The following is a 20,152-nucleotide window of genomic DNA, read 5'->3' on the forward strand; positions in this document are numbered from 1 at the left end:
GTGAGGGTGAAAGAGTTCTTGGCTTGTCTGATTCTCCTAGCCTAGAGGTTCAGCCACTTTACCCGTTCTCAGTTCAGAGTAAGGCTAGTTAATGAGTTGCAAATCAAACCCACACACTCATTAGGTGAATCAGAGGTCACAGTAAACCGCAACCCACAATATGCTCTGTCTGACCTCTGGTTCTTCATTTCTGGGTGGAAGTGTTGCCTCTGATAGCAAGTTTCCCTAATAGTAAGTTTCGTAAACAACTCGGCAGAGTCGGCAGAGTTGTCCCAGAACAGTCTTTTTCAATCTTGGCAAACTTGAAGGTGTGTGTGGACTTCAACTCACAAAATTCCCTAGCGAACAAGGAAAGCATGGCTGGCTGGGGGATTTTAGGAGTTGTAAACCACACATCTTCCAAGGTGTCAGGGTTGAAAAGAATACTGTAAATACTGCGGACTTCCTTTGTTTCTGATTGGCCGTCTTTTCAGGGTAACAAACTGATGTGGGTTCACTCTGGAATTGAAAAGAGCTCTATTCTATGGGTTGATCTTTCTTTGATGCCAAACGCAAGCATTTTTCACTATGTGATTGTTGGTTGTTTTTTTCTCTCTCTACAAATGATGATCTGTGCTGATCTTCAGGGAAACCACAAGGATGGGCTATTCTGAATCCAACTGAGATGAGGCTGCTTAGGTGATATTTATAGGTTGCATTCCTGGCTAAACCATAAGCATTATTTTGTGATTGAGGATACTCTGTTGTTCTGCAATGATAAGGGGGCCCTCAAAGGTTCTTGGTAGCTACTAGAGACAAATTGTTTGTCATCCATTGCATTATTCCTTGTGTTTTGTTCCTAGGCTATTCTGTGGCCGTGGGTGAATTCAGCGGAGATGCCACTGAAGGTACTAAGAGGCTTGAGGGAGAACTATCACATTCGTTGCTGTGGGAGATAGTACATGAATGCTTTTTTTGGGGGGGGAATAAGAAGCTGGGGTTGTATATGCACCAACAACCTATATTGCCTTCCAAATGAAGCGCCAACTAAATTTGTCAGTGAAATCTTTTCTAAAATAAAATATTTTCAGATTGTCTGTATAATTCAATTGTTGTTTGTTGGCTGCCTCATTCTGATCACCCAAAATGGAGGCTGCCGGTAGTGAGGAGAGTTGTTACAGTGAATAAATAACATAGACTTCCTTTTCCTCCATGAGGAGTAGAAACTTACTTTGCTTCAACATGTGACCATAACTGAGCCTGGCAATCATGGTTGTTAAGTTGCGATGGTTGTAAAGCAGGTCATCGTATCACCACGCCTGATTTTACAACCTTTTTAAGATGGTTGCTGAGTGACTGTGGCAATTGTAAAGGGAATGCTGTGGGTCGCTAAGTGAATGATGCGGCTGTTCAATGAACTCATTGTTTGCTACGAGCCGTTTTTGGTTTCTGACAAAAACGTCATAAATTGCAGTCACGTGGCTGTGGGATACTACATACTACCGCTATAAGTGTGGGCTGGTTCCTGAGTGCCGAAAATCCTGTCACATGACTATAGGGAGTAGGAACAGCCATTGGAACTTCAGAACTGGATCATAAATATGGCATGGGTCCGGATTACCTACGGGAGCACCTGCTGCCGGCGTCAACCTCCCTCCGTCCAGTGCGCTCCCACAGTGAGGGCCTCCTCAGGGTGCCACCGGTCAGAGAATGTCGACTGGTGGCCCTCAGGGGGAGGCCGTTCTCTGTGGGCGCGCCAGACCTGTGGAACCGCTTACCGGTTGAGCTCCGGATGGCTCCCGACCTTCGCTCCTTCCGCCGTGATTTGAAAACTTATTTATTCGAACAAGCCGGCCTGGTCTGATGGGTTTGGGGTTTTAATATTGATTTGAATTATCTATTGCATTGGGCATAATGATTTAAATTTCTTTTAACTTTTGTACCTTGTATTTTTGATATTTATTGCCCTGTACACCGCCCTGAGTCCTTCGGGAGAAGGGTGGTATATAAATCAAATAAATATAAATATAAATATAAATAGATTTTTTTTGGCGGGGGGGTGGGGTGTCTGTCATAAATTCAAATAATTGCTAAGTGCAGGAATCCATGCTGTAATGCCGTATTACATATCTTGTATCAATTTGCTTCTTACAGATTTTGTGGCTGGTGTTCCCAAAGGAAATCTCACCTATGGATATGTAAGAGCCATTTCCATTTCTGTTTGTTTTTATTGTTCTCAAACAGTCTGTGACACCACCTTTCCCCCCCTTACTAGAGATGCTAGCTTGGGTCATTATAATTCCATTGAAAGTTACTTGTAGGGAACCAAGGGCTGGTGCAGAATTTTGACTGCTCACCTATTGCTGAGAATGCATGCAAGCTTACAGTTTCCTCCAGGTGTAGTTTAATGCCAACCTTCTCCCAAATCACTATGTCTTGAAGTCACTATGTGTCTTAAGTCTTGAAAAACCACTTCCTATCTTCAGTTCTGTTAAGTTAAAGCATTCATTTAACACCCCTTGCTATCGAACGTATCCACCAAGGAAGCATCATAAGGTCTTTATGCCGGGATCCATAAACTGGGAATTCCCTCTTTCCCAAAAAATTTGTCCAAGGCCAAATTGAAGCAGTGTTCCTTTCTCTCAAGAAGTACAATATCTCCATACCTCTGCTTGGAAGCAGAATTTTTGAAGTTGCAAATGCCTCATTCAAACCTTAATGTGCCCCCTTTTTGGAGCTTTCTGTACAGCATTCTCTTCTTCAAAAGTATAACCGCCTGATCTTCCGGGATTTGATAGCGTTACTAAAAAATAAATAAGGCAATCTATTCACTTCTCTAATACTTGAACAGCGTTATTTTAACAGGGATTGTAAGGCTTGAGAAGAAGGTGATGCACTTTGCAAGGTAAAAGTCTCATAGGCATTATATGAGTCAAGCTATTCTCCAAAGCACCTGAAGGCAGGACAAGAAGCAACGGATAGAAACTAATCAAAGAGAGAAGCAACTTAGAACTAAGGGGAAATTTCCTGACAGTTAGAACAATTAATCAGTGGAACAACCTGCCTCCAGAAGCAGTGAATGCTCCTCCCAAAAAACTTCACTGTTAGTTTGTTCAAACAGGACATTTGACAGGAACCTCGGCTACCAAATCCCAGATGGCAAAGCGCTTGTATTAACAGCTGCTGCTTCTCAAGGTTTTCACAACCCAGATGTGCTAACTCAGTGGCTTTGTGACCTAGTAGTGATATTTATTTATTTATTTGTTTATTTATTTATTTATTTATTTAAAAATTCAGAATAGATCTCTAAACTCAAACAAAGAATGTTTACCCCAAGATTATCATCTTCCAATTTCCTCTACTAATAGTTGGGGAAAGAGCAAAAAAGATGGGCAAAGAAATGTTAATGTGAAAAGAGGGATACGTTGTGGTCATTTGAATGAAATACAGGTAGTCCTCAACTTACGACCCCAATTGAGCCCCAAATTTCCTGTTGCTAAGTGAGACAGTTGTTGAGTGAATTTTGCCCCATTTTACAACTTTTCCTGCCATAGTTGTTAAGTGAAGGACTGCCGTTGTTAAGTTAATAACACGGTTGTTGAGTGAATCTGGCTTCCCCATCAACTTTGCTTGTCAGAAGGTTGCAAAATGTGATCAGATGATCCCTGGGACACTGCGACCGTCATAAATATGAGTCAGTTGCCAAGCATCTGAATTTTGATCACTTGACCATGGGGGGGGATGCTGCAGTGGTCATGAGTGTGAAAAAGGTCACAAGTCTCTTTCTTCAGTGCTGTTGTAACTTCAAATCGTCACTAAACAAACTGTTGCGAATTGAGGACTACCTGTCTTTTTAAAAGCTACAACTATAGCTTGGTGTCTGGATGTGCTTCTAGATAAGGTTACTCTCAGCTGTACCAACCCAGATGAAAAATACTGTGACTGTTTCACCTCCTTAATTCACTTTTGCCGGGGGTGGGGGGGGGAAGAAGCTAGAAGAAGCAATGAGAAAACCGCATTTGGGTCAAGAGGAACCATTTAGCTAAAAGCATTTGATGAATTTCTGTGGAGAGATCATGTTTGATGTCACATCTATTTTTTGCTCTCTCTTTTTTTTTTTGCCCCACCAGGTAACAATTTTAAATGGAAGTGACATTCGACCCTTATACAACTTTTCTGGAGAACAGGTGAAGAGATTCATTTGCTACACTAAAGTGATTTGGGCCCAACTACTGAAAAAGCCCCTTAAATCAGAACGATTTGCTCTCCCTGACAAGATGATACGGTCTGCCCCTAGCAGACCATGGTGAACTGCTGACTGGGGCTTACAGTTAGTCCTTGACTTATGGTGGCAACTGGGATCAAAATTACTGTCTCTAAATGATGCGGTTGAAAAATGCAACTGCACTGTTTAGCAACAACAGTCTCTGCAGTCCCGGTTGTTGTCGTTCACTGAATCCCACAGTCGTTAGGGAAGGCACCTTCCTGCCGGCTCCCCACGACAAAAGTCACTGGGGATCCTGACAGGATGTTGCAAGTCCCAAGCCTGCAGGCAGAAAAGTAGCTGCTGCCGGATAAGGGAGGGAACAAGGCTGTGGGGGTTGTATGGGGGAGAGTTTGGAGCAGGGGTGTCAAACTGCCGGCCTGCGGGCCGGATGCGTCATCCCAAAACCGCGCCCACCCCATTGCTGGCAATGGAGAAGAAGCTCCGATACGTTGCACGATGTCACATGACGTCGCGAGTTTGACATGTCTGGTCTGGAGGGTGTTGGAGAGGTGCCATAGGGGTAGGGAAGGGTGTGTGGGATGCACACGAGATGTCATGTAAATTGGGGGGATGCACAGGGATGTGCGGATCAAGAAAAGTGTGTGGGATGGGGTACAGGTAGAGAGGGTGTGTACAGGTGAGCAAATGGTTGGCATAATGGAAACACAGAGGAGCTGGGAGAGGGTGTGCAGGTCAAGGATCCTGGTGATTTGCAGTTCCTACCGGCTTTCCTTTGAGCTTCTGGGGAAGCCAGCATGGAAGGCTGCAACTGGCATTCATTTCATTTCATTTCATTTATTATATTTGTATACCGCCCTTCTCCCGAAGGACTCAGGGCGGTGAACAGGGCACATAAAAAATACAAAATACAAAAATTAAAAAAGAATTAAATAAGAGCCCAAGCTAAAAACAGTAGAATAATAAAAATCCCCAATAAAAACCCCAGCACATCCCCCATCAGGCCAGGCCGGCTTGCTCAAATAGGTAGGTCATCAGACCGCGTCGGAAGGAGCGGAAGTCAGGTGCCATCCAGAGCTCGACCGGCAGCTGATTCCATAAAGCCGGGGCGCCCACAGTGATCGTGGGGCACTTGGCAGTTGGTTGTCAGTGTGAATGGGTTGCCAAGCATCCCAGTTGTGATCATATGATGGTGGATATGCTGGGAGAGATGGAACTCTCAGGATTCAAAACCGCCATTCGTTCAGTGCCATTGTAACCTTGAGCGGTTGCCGAATGATTTGGTTAGGAGAGAAAGACACACAGATGAGGTAAACTTTCCTTGTGGAGCACCCACATCTCTCCTTACCTTCTCCACTTCTTGAGGCTGATAGCAAAACTACAAAAAAAAAGTGCGTTTGGATGATGAATTCTGTTTTCTGAAAGTCTGAGCTTCCATTTCAATGTCACAAGTTTCTTGTTTATGTATGTTTATTAAGAATTTTACATGAAGTAAAAGACAAAACTAAAGAAAGGAAAAAAGAAAGAAAAAGGTGCAATAAAAGGAAAACAAAAAACAGAAGTTAGGGAATATAATGACTTCCGAGCTTCTCTTCAACAAATAATTACAATCTTCCCTCCCTTTTAAATGTTATACAGAGCCCTTCAGCCTTTCATTAGTCCACAACTTTTTTTTAATCCTTAAACCTATAAATCATCATATCTTTTTTTCTTCTTTCAGTAAAAAGTCCATACAAGGTTTCTAGTCTTTCGGAAAAGTTTTTTTTTCTCTTCATTTCAGCAAATTCTGACATTTTCACAATCTGTTCCTCTGCTATGGAAATTTATTTATTTATTTATTTTATTTTATTAGATTTATATACCGTCCTTCTCCCAAAGGACTCGGGGCGGTGTACAGGGCAATTAAAACATGGCATACAAAGTTAAAAAATAAATTAAATTAAATTTAGCCCCAAACCAAGTAAATCAAATTCTAAAATTTAAAATCCCAATCCCTCAGTCCAGGCCGGCAAGCTGGAATAACCAGGTTTTCAGGTCACGGCGAAAAGAGCGAAGGTCGGGAGCCATCCGGAGCTCAACAGGGGGCTGGTTCCAGAGGGCTGCTCTCCCCCTGGGGGCCGCCAGCCGGCACTCCCTGACCGACGGCACCCTGAGGAGGCCCTCTCTGTGGGAGCGCATGTGATTGTTCTTCCATCATTGTCACAAGCTTTTGGCCCTTATTTTCAATGAAGATATATACTCAAAACACAGGGCCTGTTGTTACATCAAGAACTGGAATTGAGGCTGATCAACTTTTACAATAATTGGAAAATGCCTGTGTAACCCCAACTTTTATGGCACAGTTCCAACTTCCATCTAGTAAAAGATCATGAGAAATGAGCTTTTACGCTAATTGTTTCGTGATACAAATTTTGAAGTACTTTCTGCAGAGGATTTTAACCATTTTTCTTGCCTTTATTTATTTATTGTTTCTTTATATTCCTGTTACTTATTGCTCAGATTTAGTGTACCACTGGTTACTGATATTTCTTGACTATATTTCACTGCAAAACCTCAGGGGGCTACACTTCCCCAAGAGGGGGAAGGTACTTCCAGCTAAAATGAACTTGAATGTAATGCACATTAAGACAGCTGGCGAGTTTGAGTAGTTGGAAGCTGAGTACAACTGAGGAAACTGTGGCCTTCACAACTCCCATCATTGGTCGCTGTTGGCCATATTGTCTGGAGCTGTTGGGAACTGCAGTCCGACATCACTTGGGAAGCCAGTGTCTTTGTCTTTGTCTTGTAAAGCCTGACAACCAGCCTCTTGGAGAATATTTTTTTGCTATCTTCCATTATGGAAGTGGGCAAATACTGCAGTAAGGACAGGTTTGAGGAGGTTGTAGGAGTGTGTCAGGGAAACAGACATCTCCAATCTTCTGGGGTCTCAAAATGTCTGTACTATGCTGACTATTTCTTGATCCCTGTCACTTGTTTCAACAGATGGCTGCCTATTTTGGGTACGCTGTGGCTGCCATGGATATCAACAGTGATGGGTGAGTGTTGGGGAGGGGCTGCTTAGTCAACAGTAAGCTTGGGGCGGGGTGGGGTGGGGTGGAAGCAGCTCTTCCCAGCTCCTGAGAAAATTGGATATGATAATAGATTTACGTTTGGGTGAGATCTTGATGCACACCACCCAGAAATTGTCTGGGAAGCGAAAAGTCCATCTGCAGAGAAGATTGAATTGTAGAGAGAAGCAGTTAGGGCATGATGGTCTGGTAGCTGAGATGTTGGCTGAGAATTCTGGAAGAGCCACCATACTGAGAGAAGCCAATCGAGATCCCTTTTCCCTCCCTCTTTCGAGCAACTCTACAATGTTCTCTGGACTCCGGCCACCTGTGATTTATCTCCCAGAGCTTAAAGAGTTGATTGTTTCATTGTTTCCCTTTCTCCCCTCTCTCCTGCCATGCAGACTGGATGACTTGTTGATCGGTGCCCCCTTGTTTATGAAAAAAACGGAAGATGGCCTTGTTCAGGAGGTGGGCAGGGTCTATATCTACCTGCAAAAGACATATGGCATGGAGCCCAGTGCATCAGCTGTACTGACCGGTCACCAAGAGTTTGGCCGCTTTGGCAGTGCTATAGCCTCATTGGGAGACCTCAACCAGGATGGCTACAATGGTATGAAAGTTGGATTGGAGGTGCATGGCATGGGGAAAGGAACAGAAGGTCTCCAGGTTTGAGTTGTCTCCTTGACTAAGATGAATTGTCAATGTATTATTGGGAAAGGGAAGGGAATATCCAGCAGTTTATTTGCAAACTAGAGTTTTCCATTACTAGAGTTCTGATTTGCTACTAAATGTTTCCCTTTCCTCAGGGTTCATGGAACAGCTCGTTAATTCTCACCTTTATCTTATTTTAACAGTCAAACAAGAAACTGATGCTAGAGCTATGTTCCAATCAAAGTGATATTTTCCAAAAATTCTCATAATTGAGACGGAGGCATATTATTGGATATTTTCCAAACAACTCATAATTGAGACTGAGGCACGTTATTTTGGTGCGGGATAGAAGATGGGAATGTAGGGATTTTCCATCATTCTCGACCATTGGTCCTACTTCCTGGGGCTAATGGGTGTTGGAAACCCAACATTATCCAGAGAGTTACAGGTTCCTCTCTCCTGGTGTATGCCTTAAAAACGGAAGCACATTTCAGTCAAATTCCCATCGAACCAAAATGTATCTGCATGCTTTGGTTGTTTTGAATATGCCTTCCCCTTGGAAGGAGGCAGCTGAGAAACATTGCAGAGCTAATTTATCTGGAAACGTTGGTTTATTTGTCTGGAGGGTGACTAAATCCATCGCGTTCAATGCAGAGACACAACAAAACTATCTAATCTCTGGCAGAGACATCTGGAGAAAGGCAGGCTTAACTGAAAAGAGAGACAGCAAGGAACTTGTCTGTGTGGACAAGTTTTCAAAAGGGACTGTAGCTTTGTGTCTCACAGATAAAAATTCCCAGATGTTATTCTTTCTCTTTCCTGCCTAAAGGAATCGTAAAATAGCAGGATATCCACCTGAAATTTTGCCAATCGAAAGAGCCATTACGGGCCAGAGGGAGCAATGGTTTGACTTGGGTGGAACCATCTATTTATGTTTTATTGGGGAAGGGGCAGGGATAACACAGCGATAAGAGCACATGGTTTGCAGGTGAAAGGTCCTAAGTTAAATCCCTGGTATCTTGCTCTGAGTGTGTAGACTCAACGCCAGTCAGAATATGTTTTTTTTGGGGGGGGGGGGAGAACTAGGTTTCTAGTTGGATTTTTTGGAAGCTTTAATTCCTTTCATTCATCTTAGTTATACATTCTCTTGCATCAGCAAAAAAAGAAAAATGTCAGCTTTCAAAAGAGGAACGCGGATAACCTTGATTGATGGGCTGGTGAGAACATTAAGCCGGGTCCCTTTTTCAAGCCAGCATCTTGTCAAATTGTACTTCCTTACTTCCCCTGTTACAGGTATCGTGAGCTCTAGGTGTGAAAAACTGGCACTTTTTTAAAAAATTCCATTTGTATCCCTCCCTTCTCCGAAGACTCAGGGCGGCTTACAAGCTTAGCAGTAGCCTTCATTCCATGTATATGCCTGCTTGTTAGGGCTTTCACACACACCCCAAGCGGCATTATTATAAAGTCAGCTTAGTTGCCCCCAACAATCTGGGTCCTCATTTTACCTACCTTGGAAGGATGGAAGGCTGAGTCAACCTTGAGCCTGGTGGGACTCGAACCTGCACTAATTGCAGGCAGCTGGTGTTACTTAAGGAGGCATTAGCCCACTGCTCCACCAAGGCAACTCTTTGTAGAGTTCAGTCCTCCTCAGTTTTCTTAATTGTGCCGCTCGGCGCCGACTCTCTGTTAAAAAATTCTGTTGGATCCATCTGAGGCACAATGGAGGCTTGGGCCGGACTTAGTCTTGGTGGAGGTAAATTTAAAGGAGCACCGGCAGGAATCATCTGAGTAGAAAGAGGGGACTGAAGACTTAACTACCCTGCCCATAGTACAGATCGGTAGTCCTCAACTTACAGCCGTTCGTTTAGCGACTGTCCGAAGTTACAGCGGCACTGTTTTTCACACTTAACGACCGTCGTGGCGTTTCCCCAGGGTCACGTGAACAAAATCCAGACCCTTGGCAACTGACTCGTATTTGTGACGGTTGCAGTGTCCCCGGATTCATGCGATCCCCTTTTGCGACCTTCTGACAAGCAAAGTCGGTGCCGAAGCCAGATTCTCTTAACAACCCTGCTACTAACTTTAACTCTTAACTGTAGTGAGTTGCTTAACAAGTGTGGCAAGGAAGGTGGTAAAATGGGGCGAAACTCACTTACCAACCGTCTCGCTTAGCAACAGAAACTTTGGGCTCAGTTGTGATGCATCAGTCAAGGACTACCTGTGTGCATATTCAAGATAACATGGATTCGTTATCCTTTAACAGCCCTGCTTTTCATAATGGCTGCCGGAGCACAAAGGAGGTGGGGGCTTTTCCTCCTCCCTCATGTTGATGGGCAAAGCTGGAATCCTAAGGTGGCCTTTGGGGCAGCAGCTCTTTTTAATGAAATCCTCAGCCTGTCTCTGTGGCAGAAGAGGGAGTTGTGCGTGTTCCGCTGCTGCCATCTACTGTTTGGGTCTTTCTAATTCAACTCCCATCAGATTTCTTTTTTTCCCCCTAAACAACAACAACAAAAATCGCATTGGGGGGGTGCAGCAATTAAGCAAAAGGAAATGCACAGTCTGCCTAGGCCAGGGGTAGGCAACCTTGGCTCTTTTATGACTCGTGGACTTCAACTCCCAGAATTCCTGAGCCAGCCATGCTGAGGGGAAAGGGAGAGGTTTCCAAGCCGAGCCATGGCTGGCTCAGGAATTCTGGGAGTTGAAGTCCACGAGTCATAAAAGAGCTGAGGTTGCCTACCCCTGGCCTAGGCGCTTTGGATGGTGGAACCCCACAGTTGGCCAGATGGGGACAAGGGCCATCCATTGCCACTATGGGGTGTTCTCCAGAAGCCTTCTGCTTCTGTCACAGGAATGACAGCAGCACAGCATGCATACAAAAGGGGAGTGGATCACATCCTGACAGTGTGGAGCTACTGTATTTTTCTGCCCTCCCCCCCTCTTGTCTTCACCCCGTGGATGCTGCTGATTGCCACCCTGAGGCATGGCTGTCTCGGGAATTCTGGGAGTTGAAGTCCACAAATCATAAAAGGGCCCCCTAGGGTGGCAATCAGCAGCATCCACAGGGCGAAGACAGAAGCCTTCTTGCCAAGTGGCCCTGATGGCTCCAGACCGGTCTCTCAATCGGTGTGCTGCTCTGGCAAGCCAGCTCCTGTGCATCATTCTGAGAGAGTCCTTGGGAGGGCTACAGTACACGATGAGATAACTTTGGCATCAGCCTGTAGAGATAGCTGTATAGGGAGGCCCCAGGGCCAGTTTGGACTGCGTTGCTCTGCGGATTCTCTCAAAGTAGGTGGAGGGGCAAGGGGACTTCCCTTGTAAGACACACAAGAAAAAGAAGTGTATTGTTTCCTTTGGCTGCCTTAGCAGCAGATCCCCTTGGGCCTCTACCAATTAAACATGCAAATCTCCTGTCTGACTCTGATGAAGCAATTAGTCTCATCTTGAAGCTCCTCTGACAAGATTCCCTGGCACTTCTGGACCCAATCAGGGAAGAGGGTGGAAGTTGAGAAGTGTTTTATGTTGAGAAATTAATGAGGATCTGATCTGCTGAGTACTGATCCTTCAGGCTACAGCCCAGTATATCTAAGGAAGATTAGTTCAAACGTAGGATGGAATGAACTCCTCCTGTACTTGGCAATGCTCAATTGTGCCATTTTGGCCCCTTGAAAAAATGTAAATAAGCTGATGAAGTTCAGTTTTCCTCTGATTGGAATGTAAGCAGATGAGCAGTTCCAAATTGATTTGTCTACTGTCTACCTGTCAGTCCAAGTCATGGGGTAGCTTCTAGACCAGGGGTGTCAAACTCAATTTCATTGAGGGCTGCATCAACATTGCGGTTGCCCTCAGGGGGCCTGGTGGGTGTGGCCAGGGTGGGCGTGGACTACTGGGTGGGCGTGGCTAGAGTGTGTATGGCCTACTGGGTGGGCATGACCAACTCTACATCGTTTGCATCAAGGGCGCCTATGGGGGCCTGGGCAGGAGTGGGACAGATCTGAGGGTCTCTGGGCCGGGGCCAAGGCAGTGGGGGCCGTTCCCTCACTGTTTCCAGGATGGCTTCGTGGGCCGCATGAAACCACTTTGCGGGCGGGATCCAGCCCCCAGGCCTTGTGTTTGACATGTCTGTTCTAGACAGTCTTTCAAGAGATCATTTGGAAGTCTCACTCCATGTTTCTACAACAGGATTTTATGTATTTGTTGGCTAGCCTACCTTTCCATTTCCTTTTATCCAATATATTGCTCATCTTGATTTTTTTTTAATTTCCTACAAACAGCGTTGCTGACACAGGTGTTTGTTCCCACAGATGTGGCCATCGGAGTGCCATTTGGCGGCATGGCAAAACAAGGAATGGTCTATGTGTATAATGGCCAACAGAACGGGCTGCACCCCAAGCCGTCTCAAGTATTGCAAGGCTCCTGGTCACCTGGTCAAGTCCCAGACTACTATGGATTAGCTTTGCGTGGGGCCAAAGACCTGGATGGAAACGGTTACCCAGGTGAGGATGACCTGTGAAAAAGTGACAGAAGCACATCTGAACTTGGCAGAATGCTTATTTGGCAGGTCTGAGGGTGCAGACATGATGCTTATCATCCAGCAAACTCTTACAGCATTCAGTTCCAATGGAGCACTAGGTATATCTATCTGGGATAATTTAGCTGCTTTAACAAACCCATACTTCCATTGCAACTTGTAACAAGAAAAAAAAGTACAGTATGAAGTACTTCCGTTCACTGTTCGGTAACCATGTCTTCCTCTAACAAATTCCATTTCCCTTCTCATCTAGAGTTCTATTTTTTCCCCCTCCAGTTGTTGTATCGGTATGTTGGAATGAACATGGGAGCTGTTAGTGGGGGGGGGGGAACGGCTGCATAGGGAACAGTCATGTAAGAGAGTCATAGATCACAGCTGCATAGGTTGGAGAAAGGATCAGGAGGGATAACCTTCTCCCCAAGTTCTCAGACTGTAAAAGAGGTGGCAGGAGATTTCTATTTTCAGACTTTCAAGGTTGACGTTGGTCTTCCCAGGTATGCCAGAAAGGAAACATCACCAAATAATTTAAATCTACTTTATTATAAGGCTACAACATTAACATTTTTTTGCAAATCTGACAAGTACAAATCTCCCACCATCTCCTTTATAGTCTTTTTCTCCAACCGTTATATGGCTGTGGGCTATGCCTTCTTTTATCTGCCCATTCCCCATGCAGCATCTCTTCTCTCTCTCCCCCCCCCCCCAATTTCTCAAGGTCATTCCCATATATCGTTACAGTTGCTGAATATTTTGGAGTCATTGATCGTGTTTAGTCCCTTTGGATTAATTTGGGAGGTGTTTTTTTTCTGATGATTTCGTATACTTTTTAATATTTTCAGATGCCCTCACGCCTACTGATGGGAAGTGCCCTTTTGGCAGTCGTGCAGGAACATTGGAAATACATAATTATATTCTTGATAGGTCTTAAAACGGATGGCTGATTGAATGCCCTGATTTAGTTTGCCGCAGTTTAACTCTTTAGCAGGAGTGAGGCAGCAGCATCTCTTCTGATCTTTCAGAAGTTACAGAGAGGAAGAAGAAATGTCTTCAAAGGATCTTGTAAAATCCACTGCGCTTAACTGATTCCATTCCAGATAGTCTCTTTCAAAGAACGTTTGTCAGCAATTTTCCAAAAGAAGTAGCAATAAACAAAAGTTATTGAAGTTAGCAATAAACAAAATGACTTAAGGCTTAAGCTGTCAAGAAATGATCGCTCTTACACGTTCACGAGATCTTCTAATCTTAAATTCATACGCCCATTTGCTACATAAAGGATGCAGAGAGGACTTGGCTGGAATTTTGAGGCAGCCCTATTTCCTGAAAGTTAGTTGTAATTGCTTTGAGGCCGTTTCCACAAATTTTGAATGTGTCTGCAGACGATATTCCCTCCAGACCAGTGGTTCTCAACCTATGGTCCACAGATCTCTGGGGGACCACAGTGTCATCACAGGGACCTGAAGAAATGTTAGGATTTTAATCTTGGCCTGTGGCCATGCTTCGTGGCCATGAAAAGATATTTAAAGGGGGTCTGTGGAGAAGAAAAGAATGAGAACCACTGGTCCAGACTGATGCAGTCATTCTCCAATGATTGGGGAAGGGCCCTGAAGCGATTGCAGCAAGCTTTCAAAAAAAAAAACAAACACGCAAATGCCTTGATGCTCCAAGCAATGCATTCAAATTCTCTGCAGGACTGTAATACAAAGGTCATTCATTCTCTGTGCTAAGCATGCTGTTGTTTCAGCTTTATCTCAAAATAATCATCTCTCACTAGCCCAGTAATGACATTTCGATGTGAAAGGCCACCAGGATTCCACTCAGCGTGCACCGTATGATTTTTTTTTCCCTACCCAACCAATGAGAAATTACTAGGTTTCACGGTATGCTGTCTAGGCAAAGCAAGGTGTGCTTTTTCTCCTTCGCTTTAAAAATAGCTTGCTGAAGTTGTGTCCTGATTCGCAGTCACTATTTTCTGCCAAGTGCTCAGCAGACCGTCTCTTTCTTTGTCCTGCAGATCTAATTGTGGGGGCCTTCGGAGTGGATAGAGCCATGGTTTACAGGTAGGTAAAGTGTCTGGAGACAGTGAAGGCCAGTCTTCCCTAGCCCTGTGCTGCCTGAAGGATATAGGAGTTGAAATGCAATATATGTAATACATAGTAAATTGAAGAAACTGATAAAGCAAATTTCCCCTGGAAAAAGTGATGAGATTATGACTCCATTGCCTCTCTCTCTCTCTCTCTCTCTCTCTCTCTCTCTCTCTTTCTCTCTCTCTCTCTCTCTCTCTCTCTCTCTCTCTCTCTCTCTCTCTCTCTCTCCCTCCCTCCCTCCCTCCGTCCCTGTCTCTGTCTCTCTCATTGCTTATTGTTTGTTTGAATACTCTGACATATCGTATTACTTGGCTGTAACCCCCATCTTCTGAAACTGCCAAGTCAAGTCATGAATTAGGGTGACTCGTAAATCACTGAAAATGTCCTCCTCCATGTATACCAATCTGCTCCTGAACTCCAACCCTAACCAAGGGGCTGCCGCCATCTTGGATAGCTGCCTCCAAGGCATTTGTCGACAGAGATTTCTGCTGACTTCCCTCAGCCAATGTGACTGCCTTGCCAAGCTTGATAATAACTTAAGTAAACCATCCATTTCCTAAGTCTTTCATTTCTCATTCCAAATAGAAAATTTCTTCCATTCTCTCCCTTTTTCTTATGCTTCCTACCACAGAGGACGCCCCATCGTTCATGCCAGTGCCACTCTCAGCATCTTCCCTACTATGTTTAATCCTGAGGAACGGGCATGCACCCTGGAGGGAACTGGCACCCCTGTGGCATGGTGAGTGGTCCTGGGAGTTACCTTTTCCCCTTGTCCCTTTGTGGCTCTCTTTTGCTAGAACTCTTATATCAGTTCAGGAGCGTTTTTCCCTCTATTCTCAGTAGTTAATTGAGGGCTTGTGTTTGTAGAATATATATGTGAACTGGTTCATTTTTATACCACGTTGAGCATATATAAGAAATACGGTTCGGCTTATTTGTACCAATCTAAAAGAAGGCTGTACGCGGTGGCTCAGTGGGTTAGGATGCTGAGCTCGTCGATCAGATGGTCGGCAGTTTGGTGGGTCGAATCCCGAGTGCCGCGTAACAGAGTGAGCACCTGTTACTCGTCCCAGCTTCTGCCAACCTAGCAGTTCGAAAGCATGTGAAAATGCAAGTAGAAAAATAGGGACCACTACGTTGGGAAGGTAACAGCGTTCCGTGCGCCTTTGGCGTCTAGTCATGCCGGCCACATGACCACGGAGATGTCCTCGGACAAGCGCTGGCTCTTCGGCTTTGAAACGGAGATGAGCACCGGCCTCTAGAGTTGGAAACGACTAGCACGCATGTGCGGGGAAACCTTTACCTTTACCTTTAAAAGAAGGCTATGTGCCCATTTTAAGTACAGGTAGTCCTCGACTTAACAATTCACTTAGTGACTGTTCAATGTTACAACGGCACTGAAAAAAGTGACTTATGACCAGTTTTCACACTTAACAACCGCTGTAGCATCCCCGCAGTCGTGTGATCAAAATTTAGACACTTGGCAATTGACTCATATTTATGAGGGCTGCTGTGCCCTGAGGTCACGTGATCCCCTTTTGCAAACTCCTGACACGCAAAGTCAACAGGGAAGCCAGTTTCGCTTAACAACAGTTTGACTGCTTTAACGACTACAGCGGCCCACTTAACAACTGTAGCAAGAAAAGTCGTAAAATGGGGCGAAACTCACTGAATAAATGTTTCACTTAGCGATGGAAATTTTGGGCACCATTGTGGTCTTAAGTCCAGGACTTGCCTGTACACCGTGGGCTGATCTGTATGTCAGTGGATAAAATGGTGAGAACAGAAAGAGGTACAAGTGGTTGTGACAGCTGTCATTACCAACTGTAGCTACATTTACCTGTAGGCTCCTGACTATATAAGGTCTTATCTAGGCATTCTTGCAGGAATTGATTCTGTAGTTTGGCCTTCCCACCCTGACCCTCTGTAGATGTTGGGGAAGACAGTTTATAGAATCCAGAGCCTCAAATTCCAGCTAAGAATTCTGGGAGTCCTGACCATCTCAGGGACATACAATTAGGACCCCTGTCATAGTTACCTTGCCTATCTCCAGTCAGTCACTCTGTTCAAAGCTACCTAAAAGTAGGAGCCATTTGGAATGAATCATCTAAAGGTGGAAGGATGTATTCCAGAAGAGGCTAGACAGCTGTGTGTCTGGGATGTGTTGGATTCTTGCACATAGTTGGTGTGTGTGTGTGTGTGTGTGTGTGTGTGTGTGTGTGTGATGGCTTTAGCATCCCCTTCCATAACTCCATGACTGTAAAAGAGGAGTAAGCAAGTGGTTATTTACTGTGATATTTTATGGCAACAGTAGAATAAGTTATCGCAGGACATTTTCAATCCCGTCACTTTCTGCTGAAATAACATGGAAACCAGCCAGGTGTCTTTTAGATTTGATCTAACTAAACAATGCTAGTTTTCAGTCTGTGACAGAGATAGTGGGGGAATTTGTTTACAGACAAGAGTTTTTCCAAATGCTCAGCTCCATGGGGTCATCCTGACTGCTTGTTAAACATGTTCTTGAATTGGGCGATTGTCCAGTTCATGACCCGGCTGAGACCACATGGCTGGAAGGAGAAGCTGAGTCAGCCAGATAGGGTCCCACCCACCCCTGTTTATTCCCATCAGGTGTGATGACTTCATTGTTCTCCACTGTTACAACCAATAAAGGTCCCCTAGAATAACCTTCTTTCTATCCTTTCTTCTTGGGCGGAGTTGGGTTTCCATTTGGGTTGCAATATTGGACCATCTACTCCTCCAGGTGCACATCAAGTTTACTTTTTGTTGTGACAAAATACTTTTCACTAATGGATGTAGCCCCGACTATTCTTTTGAAATAGGCCCATATTTTCCAGCCTGAACATTTTTTATTTTTTTTTATCCCATTTATATCCCGCCCTTCTCCGAAGACTCAGGGCGGCTTACAATCTAAGAGGCACAAATCAATGTGCTTAGCAGTAGCCTTCATTCTATGTATATGCCTGCTTATTAGGGCTTTCTCCCCCCCCCCAAGCGGCATTATTACAAAGTCAGCTTAATTGCCCCCAACAATCTGGGTCCTCATTTTACCTACCTCGGAAGGATGGAAGGCTGAGTCAACCTTGAGCCTGGTGGGACTCAAACCTGCACTAATTGCAGGCAGCTGGTGTTACTTAAGGAGGCATTAGCCCACTGCTCCACCAAGGCACACATGCCTAGCTCTCTTGTTATCAGCGCGCATTGTCTCTCACAGATTTCTTACATTGGTTCATTGCTGCTTCTTCTTCTTTTTCCCATGTGTCAACAGCATCAACTTGAGCTTCTGTCTGAATGCATCTGGGAAGCATGTTCCTGATTCCATTGGTGAGTAGCCGCAGGGCACAAAGGGGGAGAGGATCTTGCAGCTGTTGGGCCAATCTAGTTGTCTTCACATGTCCATATCATTGTCAATGCTGGAAGAAGACAGCTGTTTCAGGATCCATCAGAATGAGTACTCATACTGTAGATCCAGGAGTTGGTTCAAGCTCAGTGGAGATCAAGATAAAGTCACTTTGCTAGGTGTGCTTAGGCTCTACAATCAGAAGCTGACAATGAGATCATGAAGTTGTTATGGAGCGTAAAAAGACAGCCAATGCGCTAGCAGTCCAGTAATCAGAAAATGATCAAATAGTAGACAGGTCTGGATAAAGCTAGAATAATCAAGGAAGAAACAAGGTGTTTTGCCTTTGCTGATGAGGAATTTTGTGAATTTTAGTTCAGCATTATAGAAAGAGCTAAAATCCCCCCAACCTCTGGGGGTGATCTGGAAACATTTGCAACTGTTTTCAAGTCAGCTGGGGTGAGATGAAGATCCTGGAAGTGGGGGGGGACCCCACTTCAGAATATTTTCATTCAGTAGAGAACTCTCCCACCGATCCTAATTTATCCCCGGAAAAGAATGAAAATAAAGAAATAGTCTCTGCCAAACCAGGATTGTGGAGTGCAGAACAGGAGCTACCAGAATGAAGAATAATTCTGCGATGCATCCCCAAACAAACTGGAAGGCTTTTACATACCGGAAGAATATCCAGCAATGTCTGATGGGGTTTAGAGTTTTGTATGTTTTTGAAGAGATCTTAAAATCACCACAGGAAGAGGTGGTTTCCTTTATTTTCTTTCCTCACATCATCCAAACGATCGTGTGAGTATCAAGCTAATAATAAGGATTTTTAAACCTCGTTTTTTACAAGAATCCCTAATTACTTGGGTTTGGGGTTATATTTTAATAATGTGCAGTAACATTAGAACATGGAACGTAGAATGAGAGAGTTGGAAGGGGCCTTTGGAGGTCATCTAGTACAAATCCCTGCTCGAGCAGGAGATGATATACCATTTCAGACAAATGGCTGTCCAATCCCTTGTTGAAAACGTTCAGGGATGAAGTACACACACTTGGAGGCAAGCCCGTTTCACTGATTAATTAATCTCACTGTCAGGAAATTTCTCCTTGATTCGAGGTTAGCTCTCTCTTTAATAAACTTCACCCGTTACTCCGTGTCCTGCCCTCAGACACAATAAAGACCGACTCCTTCTTCTCTGCAACAGCCCTTCAAGTCTTGGAAGGCTTCTATCATATCACCCCTAGTCCTTCTCTTCATTAGACAGGCCTGCTTCCCGCAATCATTCATCGTCTGGTTTAGCTTCCAAACCCCTTATCATTTTTCTTGCTCTTCTCTGTGCTCTGTTCCAAGCGTGGTCTATATACCGGCACCTATAAAGCACATTTTTTTTAGATGTTTTCTTTCCCAGATGAAGGTTCTGCAGCTAAACACTGTGAAGCACCTTGGATGCCTGTATGCTTAATGGCTCAACTGGTGCATGGGAAAGTTGCATTGTTTTCAAAGGACGTTTTTGATCTGGCGTCAGCTCGAGATGGTTCATAATCCAGAGGGACTTGCAGAAGCCAATCCTTCTGCAATCCCTTCTGTACGATAGGCCACCCAACTTTTATGTAACAGGGCTGGACAGACATCAGGCTTGTGGGGTTTTTTTTTCTTTCTGGTACACCCTTGAGCTTCATCGACTACAGTCGAGCGTGGAAGACAATATCTCACTTGGTTCTGCTTTCTCCCTTATTGGGCAGGATTCACTGTGGAGCTGCATCTCGACCACCTCAAGCACAAAGGAGCAATAAAGCGGGCCCTCTTCCTGAGTTCCCAGCAATCCCACCTCATTCAGAGCCTCCAGGTCCGCAATGGAGCCAGTTCAGAGTGCCGTGAGATGAAGATTTACCTGAAGGTGAGTTGAGTCAACCTCTGTGAATCCTGCCTTTCCCTCTTCTTGTAAATTGCCTTCTCCAGAATGAGAAACATCCCGTGACCTCTCTGTTGATGCTCATTTTTGCCTCGCTGTCCCAAATAGAACTATGCGTTGTGATGGATGGGAAACACTTAGAAAATGACTCTTGCTTTGTGCCCCAGTGAGACAGTGGATTTGCTTCAGGAGGGGGCCTTCAACAGATCTTTGGACCTTGCCCACTAGTGGAGCTCCTAGGAGAAAACCCTGACTTGTAGAGCTGTGCACCTAGGTCAGGGGTAGGCAACCTTGGCTCTTTTATGACTCGTGGACTTCAACTCCCAGAATTCCTGAGCCAGCCATGGCTCAGCTTGGAAACCTC

The 20,152-nt window shown here is 44.7% G+C and overlaps 1 protein-coding gene across 2 annotated transcripts in view; it reads left to right on the top strand.

The window, feature by feature from the left end:
- Window positions 1–20,152, top strand: part of ITGA5 (integrin subunit alpha 5) — an 86,426-nt gene that overhangs the window by 46,770 nt on the left and 19,504 nt on the right. For both annotated transcript variants that reach the window (XM_083352762.1, XM_083352763.1), the window contains exons 8-17: window positions 843–887; window positions 2,134–2,177; window positions 4,110–4,166; window positions 7,187–7,239; window positions 7,656–7,864; window positions 12,207–12,398; window positions 14,445–14,490; window positions 15,149–15,256; window positions 17,804–17,859; window positions 19,619–19,773. In XM_083352762.1, coding sequence (XP_083208888.1) covers window positions 843–887; window positions 2,134–2,177; window positions 4,110–4,166; window positions 7,187–7,239; window positions 7,656–7,864; window positions 12,207–12,398; window positions 14,445–14,490; window positions 15,149–15,256; window positions 17,804–17,859; window positions 19,619–19,773 — 965 coding nt within the window. The remainder of the gene's footprint in view (window positions 1–842; window positions 888–2,133; window positions 2,178–4,109; window positions 4,167–7,186; window positions 7,240–7,655; window positions 7,865–12,206; window positions 12,399–14,444; window positions 14,491–15,148; window positions 15,257–17,803; window positions 17,860–19,618; window positions 19,774–20,152) is intronic.

Source organism: Vipera ursinii, assembly GCF_947247035.1.
Source record: "Vipera ursinii genome assembly, chromosome: 2".
Classification (NCBI taxonomy): Eukaryota; Metazoa; Chordata; class Lepidosauria; order Squamata; family Viperidae; genus Vipera; species Vipera ursinii.